The sequence below is a fragment of the Pristis pectinata genome, chromosome 3 (genome assembly GCF_009764475.1).
Source record: "Pristis pectinata isolate sPriPec2 chromosome 3, sPriPec2.1.pri, whole genome shotgun sequence".
Classification (NCBI taxonomy): domain Eukaryota; kingdom Metazoa; phylum Chordata; class Chondrichthyes; order Rhinopristiformes; family Pristidae; genus Pristis; species Pristis pectinata.
The window spans coordinates 30746228-30759124 of NC_067407.1; the positions used below are offsets into that span (position 1 = coordinate 30746228).

The window sequence follows — 12897 nt, forward strand, 5'->3', positions numbered from 1 at the left end:
TTGAGTCTTTTGACAAGGTAACAAGGGTGATTGATGAAGGTAGAGCTGTGGATGTTACCTACATAGATTTTAGTAAGGCGTTTGACAAGGTCCCCACATGGGAGGCACATCCAGCAGATTAAGATGCATAGGATCCAAGATGAATTGGCCGTTTGGATTCAGAACTGGCTTGCATGTAGAAGACAGAGGGTAGTCGATGGGACTTATTCTAGCTGGAGGTCTGTGACCAGTGGCATTCCTCAGGGAACCGTACTGAGACCTCTGCTGTTTGTGATGTATATAAATGACCTGGATGAAAATGTACATGGGTGGGTTAGTAAATTTGCAAATGATACAAAGGTTGGTGGTGTTCTGGATAGTGTAGAAGACTGGCAGAGGATACAGCTGGATGTAGATCAGTTTTAGATATGGGCGGGGAAATGGCAGATGGAGTTCAACCCAGTCAAATGTGAAGTGCTGCACCTTGGGAGATCAAATGTAAAGAGATAGTAGACTGTTAATGGCAAAACCCTTAACAGTGTTGATGAGCAGAGGGATCTTGGGGTCCAAGTCCATAGATCCCTGAGAGTGGCTACACAGGTTGATAGGATGGTAAAGAAGGTATATGGCGTGCTTGTCTTTATTAGTTGAGGCATTGAGTTCAGGAGTCAGGAAGTTATGCTGCAGGCTTTATAAAACTTTAGTTAGGCCACATCTGGAGTATTGCATTCAGTTCTGGTCACCCCATTATAGGAAGGGTGTCGAGGCTTTGGAGAGGGTGAAGAAGAGGTTTACCAAGATGCTGCTTGGATTAGAGGGCATGTGCTATGAGGATAGGTTGGACAAACTTGGGTTGTTTTCTCTGGAGCGGCAGAGGCTGAGGAAAGACCCGATAAAGGTTTATAAAACTGTGAGAGGCATAGATAGACAGCCAGTATCTTTTCCCCAGGGTTGATATGTCTAATACCAGAGGGCATGCATTTAAGGTGAGAGGGGGAAAGTTCAAAGGAGATATGCGGGCAAGTTTATTTACACAGTGAGTGGTGGGTTCCTGGAATGTGCTGCCTGGGATGGTGGTGGAGGCAAATACGATAGGGGTGTTCAAGAAGCTCTTTGATAGGCACATGAATGTGAGGGAAATGGTAGGATATTGACATTGTGTAGGCAGAAGGGATTAGTTTAGTTGGGCATTTTATTACTAATATAATTGGTTCGGCACAACATTGTGGGCTGAAGGGCCTGTTCCTGTGCTGTACTGTTCTAAACAGATTTCTGCACAAGAAGTAGAATAAGGGCAAAAAACTAATTTGATGTCATTATCACATAAACATTGCAATTCCAACCAATGTTATCAAGAGTTTCTGGACTTAGATCGAAGCAAGATAAGTGAACTGATGGCCTAGATTTTACTGTCAACAGCAAATCCCATCGCAGCACTGTGGAATTTAAATTCTTGCAATTAAGCAAAATCCCAGTAACAGTATCGTTGCTCATAAAACTACAAATTTACTTGAAGTATTTTAGGAAAGGGAATCCTAATCTTAACGCCATGTGGTATCTGATCCACTGCAATGTGTCTGACTTTTGATCGTCACCCCAACATTCAGGGACAATTAGGAAATTTAAAAGATAAAACTTAAAACAAAGTTCTTAAAGAACTTAAACAACTCAGGTGTATTTTTAAAAAAAACGTAAATTCTTCTAAATGGTTTTTATACAATTTTCAGTATGTTTTCAAAAAAAAAGTCTAAATTAACATTGGAGAAAGGAAGGATGAGATGTGATAAGTTACTGTTTTATAGATTCTCAAAAAAATAACAACAAAGAAAAAAAAGAATTTTGCCTCATTCGAAATGGAACCATCAGACGTGGTCTGTGTTTCGGAGAGTAAATTAAACAAATCTGGAAATAACAATTTGAAGATCAGTTGGACAATATAGATAAATGGCTTAGAGAAACAGTGGAAGCCATGGGAACAGATCATTTCAAATGCATATTATATTTTCTTTAGAAAATAATAATTTGGGCTGTAGCACATAGTATTTTGTATTGGTCTTTGGTTAACTGAAGAAAAGTGCCATTTGAAGATCAAGATCTCAGATCCAGAGCAAAACTCATGGTCTGAACCCTGAGCTTACCTACATTAGGCATCTCAAGGCATTGAGGAAATACCACCAATGATATTTCTGCAAAATCCTCCAATTCACTGGGAGGATAAGTAAATCAATGTCAGTGTCTTCTCCCAGACCAACATCCCCAGCATTGAAGCCCCATCTACGTTCATTTGGCTTTTCTTGGTAGGCCAAATCATTTGCATGTCCGATTCCTGAAACAGATGCTCTGTTCTGAGCTCTGTGATGGGAAGATATCAGGTAGGCATGGGTAAAGATACAAGCATGTGCTTAAAGCCCCTTGAAGAAATGCGACATTATCAATGACTCCTTAAAATCTCTGGCGCATGACCAGAGTGGAGAAGGAGCATTAGGGATGGTACTGAGGACCTCAATGACTTCCAAAGGGAGTACACAGAGGCCCCGCGGAAGAAGTGGACCACCTCACTAACTACCAACGTGCCTGCCCTGTGAGTTACCACTTACGCTATCTATGGAAGAGTCTGTGTTTCCCACACTGGGCTCATTAGATACCTTAGAACCCATAAAACTAGGGAGGAACTAAGTCATCCTCAATCCCAAGGGACTAACAAAGAAGAAGAATTTAGGAAATGTCAATTGTAAGTCTATTTTGCTTGAGAAATTGATGACTGGACAGATGATGGTCAATGTTCTCTGAAGACCCATATAAAAAGATTGATTGACATAATTAATCCACTATCAATATATCATATTTGTCAGTTAAAGTTGACTTTAAACGTAAGTACAATACCTGTTTTAAGTATTGCACACATATCAGCAATGACTATAGAAGAATATAACTTTAATTATTTATAAGTAATTTCTTTAATTCAGAGAGATTGTTCTTGCAATTATCCTTAAAGTATTTTATTACTTTACCTTCCAGCTTTATATTCAGATGTCGAGTCTGATTTCCATGCCAAAGTTCCAATTATATGCTGCAGAGATATAAAAAGGTTTGTGTTAACTGCAGTTGCAGGAAGATATCTTTATTAGTCACATGTACATCGAAACACACAGTGAAATGCATCTTTTACTTAGAGTGTTCTGGGGGCAGCCTGCAAGTGTCGCCACACTTCAGGCGCCAACATAGCATGCCCACAACTTCCTGACCTGTACGTCTTTGGAGGAAACCAGAGCACCCGGAGGAAACATTAATTATACAGCTTAATGTCTGCTGAAGTTTCTTGCTTGTGATTTTAAATATATAGAAAATACAACATGAGAAATGATGCGATACAATTTGACTTTTTGGGAATGGCCTAAAAAGAGCAAAGAATGACTTGTAGGAACCAAACAATTGCCTTACATTTCCCTTTAGCCTTCTTTTGAGATCCATTGTTCATTTCCAACATTTCCTCTTGTTTTCATGGCGGATTTTTTTTTCGAATTTGTAGGATACTCCCTGCATCACATTTTGTATACTGTATTCCCTTCATGCATTGAGTATCTAATATGTAATAGCATGTGCTTGCATTGTTTTGTTGCAAATTATAATAAATGTTATAGACTACATTTCCTCTTACTCTGAAAGTCAATGGTCTTTGTTGACATGCACGTAAGTGTCCTCAACTGCTCTGAAAGTGTTTGAGAAGAGAATATTGAGTTTTATGTGATTATATGAACTAAAATTTAATGTGATAGACTTTCCTCCACTTCACTGGCTTTAATGCTGGGATTCACCCAGGTATCCAGGGACTTGTGTGGGTGCTTCCCAACTCTGTCTGGGAACTGCCCTCTGAACCTCTGCTGGGTTAAACCTGGTACAAGTACAGCACTCTAATCAAGTGAATTTGAGTTATCAACTGCTAGGAAAAAGGTTTGTAGATATTTTGTTATTTCCAGTTAGTTTCAATGTTTTGATTGATTTTTAGTGCATAAATATTTTTTTAGTCTTAAAATGCAATTTTCTTGTGTCTAACTTTTTTAACAATATCTTTTATTTTTAATGGATCTTACCAATTGTTGTTAGTGGATGTCAAAGATTACAATAAGTCAATAATGTGATACCTTTGACAACAGGGGCACTGGGAACATGGTCTCACCAGCTTTAATGATTTTTAATGTATCCTAAGTGATTTACAATGCTAGTGAATAACACAGGCATTCAAAAACTGACAACCTTGATAGCTGGCGAGCCTAGAGGTGGGACCTCCCCTCTCCCCAACCTCACTACCATTCATCCATCAGTGACGTTGTATTAGTGCAGAGCTAAGAGATGCTCTGCTCTGCATTGGGCCTGGCTGATGTACTGGGAGCTGGGGTGTTATTAAAAGATTGTACCAGGTACCACAGGGTAGGAAGCAGCATGGTCCAAGGGCAGACTGCCTGCAATTTCAGGGCAGCAGGAGATATGATCCATTAAACTGAACACACCACATGAAGAAATCAAATTGCATGCATTGTAATGGCTTCACTGAAAATAATTGGAAATAGATCAGTGTAGTTCTAAAATGCTAATATAAGTTCACACATCAAATAAACTCTGCTCAGTTAATACTATGTTCATGTTAATTTGAATTTAAATTTGATTCAGCGGTATCACTCTGGTCTTTTGAGTACATAATCAAGGCTAACACTTGTGTATAATGTTAAGGGAGTGCTGCAGTTTTGGAGGTACCTTCAGATGAGACATAAAACCAAGGTCATAGACTCTAACAGCATGGAAACAGGCCCTTTGGCCCAACTCATCCATGCTAACTGTGTTACCCAGCGAGCTAGTTCCATCTGCCCACGTTTGGCCCATAGCCCTCCAAACCTTTCCTATCCATGTACCTATCCAGATGGCTTTTAAATGTTTCTAATGTGCCCGCCTCAACTACTATTTCTGGCAGTTCATTCCAAATATGCACCACCCTTTGCATTAAGTAGCTGCCCCTGATGTCTCTTTTAAATCTCTCACCTCTGATCTTGTGAACTTGTGCCCTCTTGTTTTTAGCGTCCCCTCCCTGGGAAAAAGACTGTGCTTTCACTCTGTCTATGCCCCTCATGACCTTATATACCTCTGTCAGGTCACCCCTCAATCTCCTACGTTCCAGGGAATAAAGTCCTAGTCTATGCAACCTCTCCTTGTAACTCAGGTTCCCATGTCCAGGCAACATCCTGGTAAATCTTTTCTGCACCCTTTCTCGTTTAATAACATTGTTCCTATAACAGGGTGACCAAAACTGTACACAATACTCCAAGTACAGCCTCACCAACATCAATGTAACTTCCCAACTCCTGTACTCAAGTGCCCTGACTGATGAAGGCCAGTGTGCCAAATGCCTTCTTCACCACCCTATCTACCTGTGATGCAGTTTTCAGCAAACAATGCACTTGCACTCCTGGGTCCCTCTGTTCCATAACACCTCCCAGGGCCCTAAAATTCACTGTACAAGTCCTACCCTGGCTTGATCTCCCAAAATGCAATACTTCACATTTATCTGGATTGAAAGCTATTTGCCAATCCTCAGCCCACACACCAAGCTGATCAAGGTTTAGAATCAGGTTTATTATCACTGTCTTGTATGACGTGAAATTAATTGTTTTTGTGCAGCAGCAGTACAGTGCAAAGACATGAAATTACTATAAATTACAAAATAAATAGTCCAAAAATTTCTCATAATCTTCAACACCACCTATTTTAGTATTATCCACAAACTTACTAACCATGCCTTGTACATTCATATCCAAATCGTTTATATAAATTACAAACAGCAAAGGTGCTAGCACTGGCCCCTGTGGCAAACCACTGGACACAGACCTCCAGTCTGAGAAACAGCCCTCTGCTTCCTACCACTGAGCCGATTATGAATCCAATCCACTATCTCCCCCTGGATCTCATGTGATCTAACCTTCTAGACCAGCCTGTCATGAGAGACCTTGTCAAAGTCCTTGTTAAAGTCCATATAGACAATATCCACTGCCCTACCCTCATCTACCCTCTTGGTTACCTCCTCGAAGAACTCCAAGGTGTTGCATGTTCCCTCAGCTGTAAAAGATCCCATATCAGTCTGAAGAAGGACAGGGAAGCTCCAATCTCCTGGATCACATTTATTCCTGAATCAAAACTGCAGAAGGAAATGATCTGATCATGAATCTGACCATTGGGACTTTGTAGCAGCCAAAATGTGCACATCATTTTCAACATCCCATCCCAACAGTGCTATATTTCAGAACTTCTTCATTGGTAGTAAACTTCTTTGGGACCACATGCAGTCCTAAATGTTTTAGATTAATCCAAGTCCTTTCAATTGTAGTTATCAGATGCCTTTTTCTTTGCAAGTTTAGCCCTATGCTCCAAATTGCAACCCTTATCGTAAGCTGTGAAAACATGTTTTCCTCTCTAACCTTCACTGAATGCTTATCCATAGGAGTGTGGTTCAGAGAATAGATTATGATAGTCTAAGCCACAGCCATCTCCATATATATTATTACTGTAACTGATTTATTGTCAACCATTTTTTCCTTTCTCTCCAGGTTTTCAAACTAAGTAGCAAATCTATTATCTGGAAAAATGGACAAATGTTTAAAAAAAAGTTTATTCTTTTAAATTCGGTACCTGTAGAAAGTGCTTACAGACTTTGTTCTCTTCAACTGCAGTGGACTGATTTGTAAAGTTAGTGCAGGGAATGATGTGGCCTGCCTTACTACAAATCTATTGGCAGCACTGGTCAAACTGGAGCCTCGACTGATCCCGCTGGTTTTAGCCTTTCGGTGTTGGGCAAGAGTGAGTATTTTCCTTGAGCGTGATCTAAATCACAATAAAAGCAAACAACTTAGTCATTCTTCTAACAGTTAGAATTTATATTCAAAAATTTTGAGAGTTGTGACCTGAATCTTCATTAAAGGGTTTCACAATTAAAAGTATTTCTATTATTAAAGATTAATAGTTACGGGGGTGTTTAGGTCAGCCAAATAGTTGAAGTTAATTCCTTCATTCTGGAATTAGTTGCTGAAATGAATTGTGCAGGAAGGACAAAAGTTGTAATGATTACTGTCTTAAATCCTAAATCTGAATTGTTACACAATATTTTCTTGCACTAAAGATAATAGAAAAGACTGAAACTAGGAATTTCCAACTTGTGCTACACAATATTACGAGGCAGGGTGGCTTTTCAGAGGATTGTTATAACATGTTTAGCATTGTGCTGAGCAGTCTCTTTACTATTATCTTTGTCTATCTTTCACCTTCTGCAAATTAGTGGACTGCTAATTAAGCACTGCATCTGACCTAGGAAAAGTTTCTCTTTTCATCCCCTTGCTGTCACATTATGTGATACCCAAGCATTCATCCTTGGCCTTGTCCACTTCCTCATTTGCATGTTGTCTTTGGCAATTTTATCTGGATACAGGTTGTTCTGCTGTAACGCAATAGTTACATTCCAAGAAACCTAGTGTTATAGAAAGTCGTGTTATAGCAGAACAGGCTGTAGTTGCCTTCAAAGTACAGATTTAAACAGGTTTTCCCGATTGCAATCATGCTATAATCAATGTGGCAAATTGTGTTCCCTAAAATATCAATCATGTTGCAACCAACTTGCATTATGGAAACACATGTTATAGCAGAACTACCTGTATACTGATTCAGCTCCCACTGAATTACTAGTGACCCACTCTCGACCCCTTTATTGATTCTGTGTTTCAACCAACTGAACTGGTATCTAGTCTCGGATGAGACAGAATTCTGTGGCTAAACACTGGTAAGATCAAATACCTATTATGAAATCTGTAGCTTTGTCATTGGCTCTCTTGACCTCTCCAGCTAGACTTCATGTTCCACTCTAAACAACCTTCAGCTCATTAAACTCAGTTGTGCTTATCCAATTCTGCATGAGATCCATTCGTCCACTACCCTATGCTTCCCTGACCACATTTAAAAATCAAAATTCTTGCCATTGCTTAACCCGCCCCCCCTCCCCCAACCCATGGTCTGATTTTGACCTTTTTCTGTGACCTCCTTTGGCTTATCAACCTCTCACCAAACTTGCCTTCCTTCTGATCCTGGTTCTTGTGCTTTCCTCCTCCTTTTGCCTTAGCATTGGCAGATATACTTTCAATTTCATTTTGCTGTCAGATGCCTCCATCTAGTCTCTTTTACCTTGCAATTTTCCTGTGCTTTTTAGATCTTCCTTAAAACCCAGATCTTTGACTAAACTTTTTGTCACCCTCACGATCCTTTCCTCTTTTGATCTCCTTAAATCATAATGAAATGCCTGGCAACATATTTTATAAGTAATGTATAAATGTTGTTGTCCAAGTTTTATGTTTTATCAGCATTTGTGAGGCGTTGGAATGATATTTTCCTGTCTGATTTTTGAAATCATTTAGATTGTAGTAAACTAACTACAGTTAACTATTTAAGATTTGTAATCTCTTCTGATTTTAGGTCTGTCATATAGACTGCCAAGCAGAAGGTGGCATTCCTTCATATTCATTTACATTGATGGTAATCTTCTTCCTTCAACAAAGACAAGAGCCTCTTTTACCTGCTTACTTGGGCTCATGGGTGAGAATTGTAATACTTTTTCTATGAGAAGAGAGCTTCTTCTATTTTCCTTGATATTCATATGTGACCCAGTTTAGTTATTTAAATGTGATGGAAATATCAAATCCCATGGCTACTCCTAGCAGCAGATATATTTACACTTGTATACTTACTTCTGTAAAGTATCTTTTTTAAGTATCAACGTTTTATTATGCAAATGTTAGTTTTTTTTTTAATATCTTCCATAATCTGTGCTCTCAGTTTGATTTTGAGAGAGTGCAAGAATTTCATGTTATTATTTTTCTTGAATTAGATTGAAGGCTTTGACTTGAAAAAGATTGATGAGTATCACCTGAAGGGAATACAGAATGATGAATATGTGTTATGGGAACACAGACCAGCAAGTTCTGGGGAATCAAAAAACATAAACAGCGGAGATGGAAAAAGCTCAAATAAAATCGATCACAGAAAATCTAACAAAAAGACGGAAAGCAGTGAACCCAATGCACAAAATAGTTCACTGAAGGAAAAACAAGGCAGAGTAAGTATAGTATAGTCTTTTTGTGTTTTCAAGTTCATTTGGACCATTTCTGACACTTTCTCCCTTTTCTGGGTCTCTCTGTCTCTGTCTGAGGAGACAAGCTATCCACCGATATGAACTATAACTGTCTGACTCCCATGGCTACCTTGACTACACCTCTTCCCACCCTGTCTCCTGTAAGGACACCATCCCTTTCTCTCAGTTCCTCTGTCTCCATTGCATCTGTTCTCATGATGGGGCTTTCCGTTCTGCAATGTCTTCCTTTTTGAGGAAACGTATCTTCCCCTCTACTATGGTTGATGGAACCCTCACTCATATTTCCTCCATTTCCTGGAAGTCTGTTCTCACCACCCTCCTCCTCCCAGACAGAACAGAGAAAAGAGTTCCCTTGGTCCTCACCTTTCACCCCAATAGGCTCAGCATCCTTCGACATTTCTGCCAGCTGCACGAGATCCCACCACCAGTCACATCTTTCCCTCTCCCGACGTTCTGCTTTCCACAGTGACCACTCTCTGGTCTGCTCATCCCTCTCCACCCGCCCCTCTCCAATCCCTGGCACTATCCCCTGAAACTATTGGACATGCAACACTTGTCCCTACACCTCTTCCCTCACCACCATGCGGGGATCCAAACAGCCCTTCCAGGTGAGGCAGATATTCAATGCAACTCTTCCAACCTGGTCTGTTGCATTCCGTGCCTCTTCTACATTAGAGAGACCAAGTTTAGACTAGGCGACTGTTTTGCGAAGCACCTGAACTCTGTAATGGCCATCTTAAGCTTCCAGTTACATGTCATTTCAACTCCCATTTCCATTCCCACAACAACCTGTCTGTCCTCGGCCTCCTCCACTGCCACAGTGAGGCTAAGTGCAACTAGAAGAATAGCACCTCGTATTCCACTTGGGTAGACTACAACCCAGTGTTGTGAATGTTGAATTTTCCAATTGCAGCTAAGCCTCATCTCTTGTGTTCCTCCTCTCCTACTCCTAGGTTCTTTCTCCTTTTGTTCACCATGACCATTCGTTACCTCGCCTCCCAACCACTACTTTCCACCCCCACCCCCTCCCATTTCTTAGATTCAATACCCTTCCCCACCTGGTTCCATCTGCCTATCACCCACACACCTGTCCACCTGGGTTTCTTCTCCCTTGGCCTACCCTTCCAATCGTCTCCCCTATCTGGTTCCATCTACCCATCTTCTGCCCCTTATCTGCTTGCACCTATCACCTTCCAGCCTCTGCTAATACCTTTCTCTCTCCTCCCCCACCTGGCTCCATCTGCCTGTTTTTTTTGTCCTTCTGTTTCCATCTATCACCCATCGGCTTCTGTCTCAAAACTCCTGTCACACCCCTTCCTTGCACCTCTTTATTCTGGCTATCTCCTCTCGACACTCTCAGTCCTGATGCAGGGTCTTGACCCAAAACGTCAACCATCTCTTTGCCTCCACAGATGCTGTCTCTGAACTGCTGAGTTCCTCCAGCAGTTTGTTTTCTACTCCAGATTCCAGCATCTGCAGTCTCTTGTTTCTCCATACTACCAACTTGTATAGGGGCTGTGGGAGGAATTGGGAGCACCCAGGGGAAACCCACACAGTCACATGCCAACTCTGTACAGACGTGTACAAGTTTGCAGATGATACTACTGTTGTAGGCCGTATCTCAAACAGTGATGAATCGGAGTACAGGAAGGAGATAGAGAGCTTAGTGGAATGGTGTCATGACAACAACCTTTCCCTCAATGTCAACAAAACGAAAGAGCTGGTCATTGACTTCAGGAAAGGGGGTGGTGTACATACACCTGTCTACATCAATGGTGCTGAGGTCGAGAGGGTTGACAGCTTCAAGTTCCTGGGAGTGAACATCACCAACAACCTGTCCTGGACAAACCACGTGGATGCCATGGCCAGGAAAGCTCACCAGCACCTCTACTTCCTCAGGAGGCTAAAGAAATGTGGTTTGTCCCCTTCGACTCTCACCAACTTTTACTGATGCACCATAGAAAGCATCCTATCAGGATGTATCACGGCTTGGTACGGCAACTGCTCTGCCCAAGACCGCAAGAAGCTGCAGAGAGTTGTAGACACAGCCCAGCGCATCACGGACACCAGTCTCCCCTCCTTGGACTCTGACTTTACCTCTCATTGTCTTGGTGAAGCAGCCAGCATAATCAAAGACCCCACCCACTCGGGACATTCTCTCTTCTCTACTCTTCCATCGGGTAGAAGATACAGGTGCCTGAGGGCACGTACCACCAGACTTAAGGACAGCTTCTACCCCACTGTGATAGGACTATTGAACAGTTCCCTTATACAATGAGATGGACTATGACCTCATGACCTCACGATCTACCTTGTTGTGACCTCGCACCTTATTGCACTACACTTTCTTTGTAGCTGTGACACTTTACTCTGTACTGTTATTTTTTTTTACCTGTACTACATCAATGCACTCTGTACTAACTTGAAGTAACTGCACTGTGTAATGAATTGACCTGTAAGATTGGTTTGTAAGACAAGTTTTTCACTGTACCTCGGTACAAGTGACAATAATAAACCAATAACAATACCAATACGTGAGTGAACCTAGGTTGCTGGAACAGTGAGGCAGCAGCTCTCTCTGCCACCCGCTGCCCTTCAACAGTGAGAACATTAGAAGTTTTGTATAAAATTATATCAGTGTTACTTTATAGAATTAACACCTAGACAGGAGTTTTAGCATGTAATTCAGGCAAAATTGAATTAATAAAAATACTCATCTATTAAAGGAATAAACTTCTAGCTCAGGTAGTGATACAATTTCAAGTCTCAGTAACATTCATACTTGCTTCCTCTTAGAAAATTTATTGAAGTCTTTTAACTGAATAGCTAAATGGACTACTGCTTCAACTCTGAAGGAAAGAGTTATCCTATATTACTGAAGCCCTTCACAAAATAACATGCTGGATATAATATATATATAAATTTTGATTTTACCACCTGAATAAATATATTTTCACCAGTATCGAAAACCAATAAGTACTAGTTGAATTAACTTTGTAGTAATTTCTGTTGTAGATCAACTCATAATTGATTCTCAGTTTTTAAAAAAACATATGCTTTTAATTGTACATTTTCTTATTGTAGTTTCTGCTGAGAGTTGTCCACAATAGGGCCTAATTTGGAGGTAACTTCCTGATAGCTAACAATTTTGTAATGGAATTGTTTTTTTTTAATGTCAACACAATTCTACTTCCTGCATAGTGTTAAAACTTGAACTTCCATTTCAATCATGCAAAGACCTCGAGAGTTTTTATTATGTATCAACACATTCTCATTTCTTTCTTAGGCTGCATTGAAGTTTGGTTCATCACACCAAGTTTCTCTTGGACACCTCTGGCTTGAATTACTGAAATTTTACACTCTGGAGTTTGCATTGGAAGAATATGTCATCTGTATACGGGTAAAAGATCTTGTATCAAGAGAGCACAAAAACTGGCCAAAAAGGAGAATAGCCATTGAGGGTAATTGAAACATTATTTATTAAATAATAATAAGTTTAATAAATGGAAAGTTGATCAACGAATCAATATTTATTTTCTAATAAAGTGAATGCTTAGCAAATTTCAAAATCGAAAATAGTGAAGTCCTACAAATTTTTTTGTGGTAAAATTTGAGATTTTGAAGGCTAATATTAAGATGAGATGTCTTTATTATCAGTGATGAAATCTCTGATGCTAAAACCAGTCCTTGTAATTCAGCATATCAGTTTGGTTCAGTGGTAATACACCCATTTCTAAGTC

The 12897-nt window shown here is 40.2% G+C and overlaps 1 protein-coding gene across 6 annotated transcripts in view; it reads left to right on the forward strand.

Annotated features, from left to right (window-relative positions):
• Positions 1-12897, forward strand: part of LOC127568617 (terminal uridylyltransferase 4-like) — a 72681-nt gene that overhangs the window by 27455 nt on the left and 32329 nt on the right. For all 6 annotated transcript variants that reach the window (XM_052012581.1, XM_052012580.1, XM_052012583.1 and 3 more), the window contains 5 exons: positions 2998-3067; positions 6696-6822; positions 8482-8601; positions 8894-9121; positions 12444-12618. In XM_052012581.1, coding sequence (XP_051868541.1) covers positions 2998-3067; positions 6696-6822; positions 8482-8601; positions 8894-9121; positions 12444-12618 — 720 coding nt within the window. The remainder of the gene's footprint in view (positions 1-2997; positions 3068-6695; positions 6823-8481; positions 8602-8893; positions 9122-12443; positions 12619-12897) is intronic.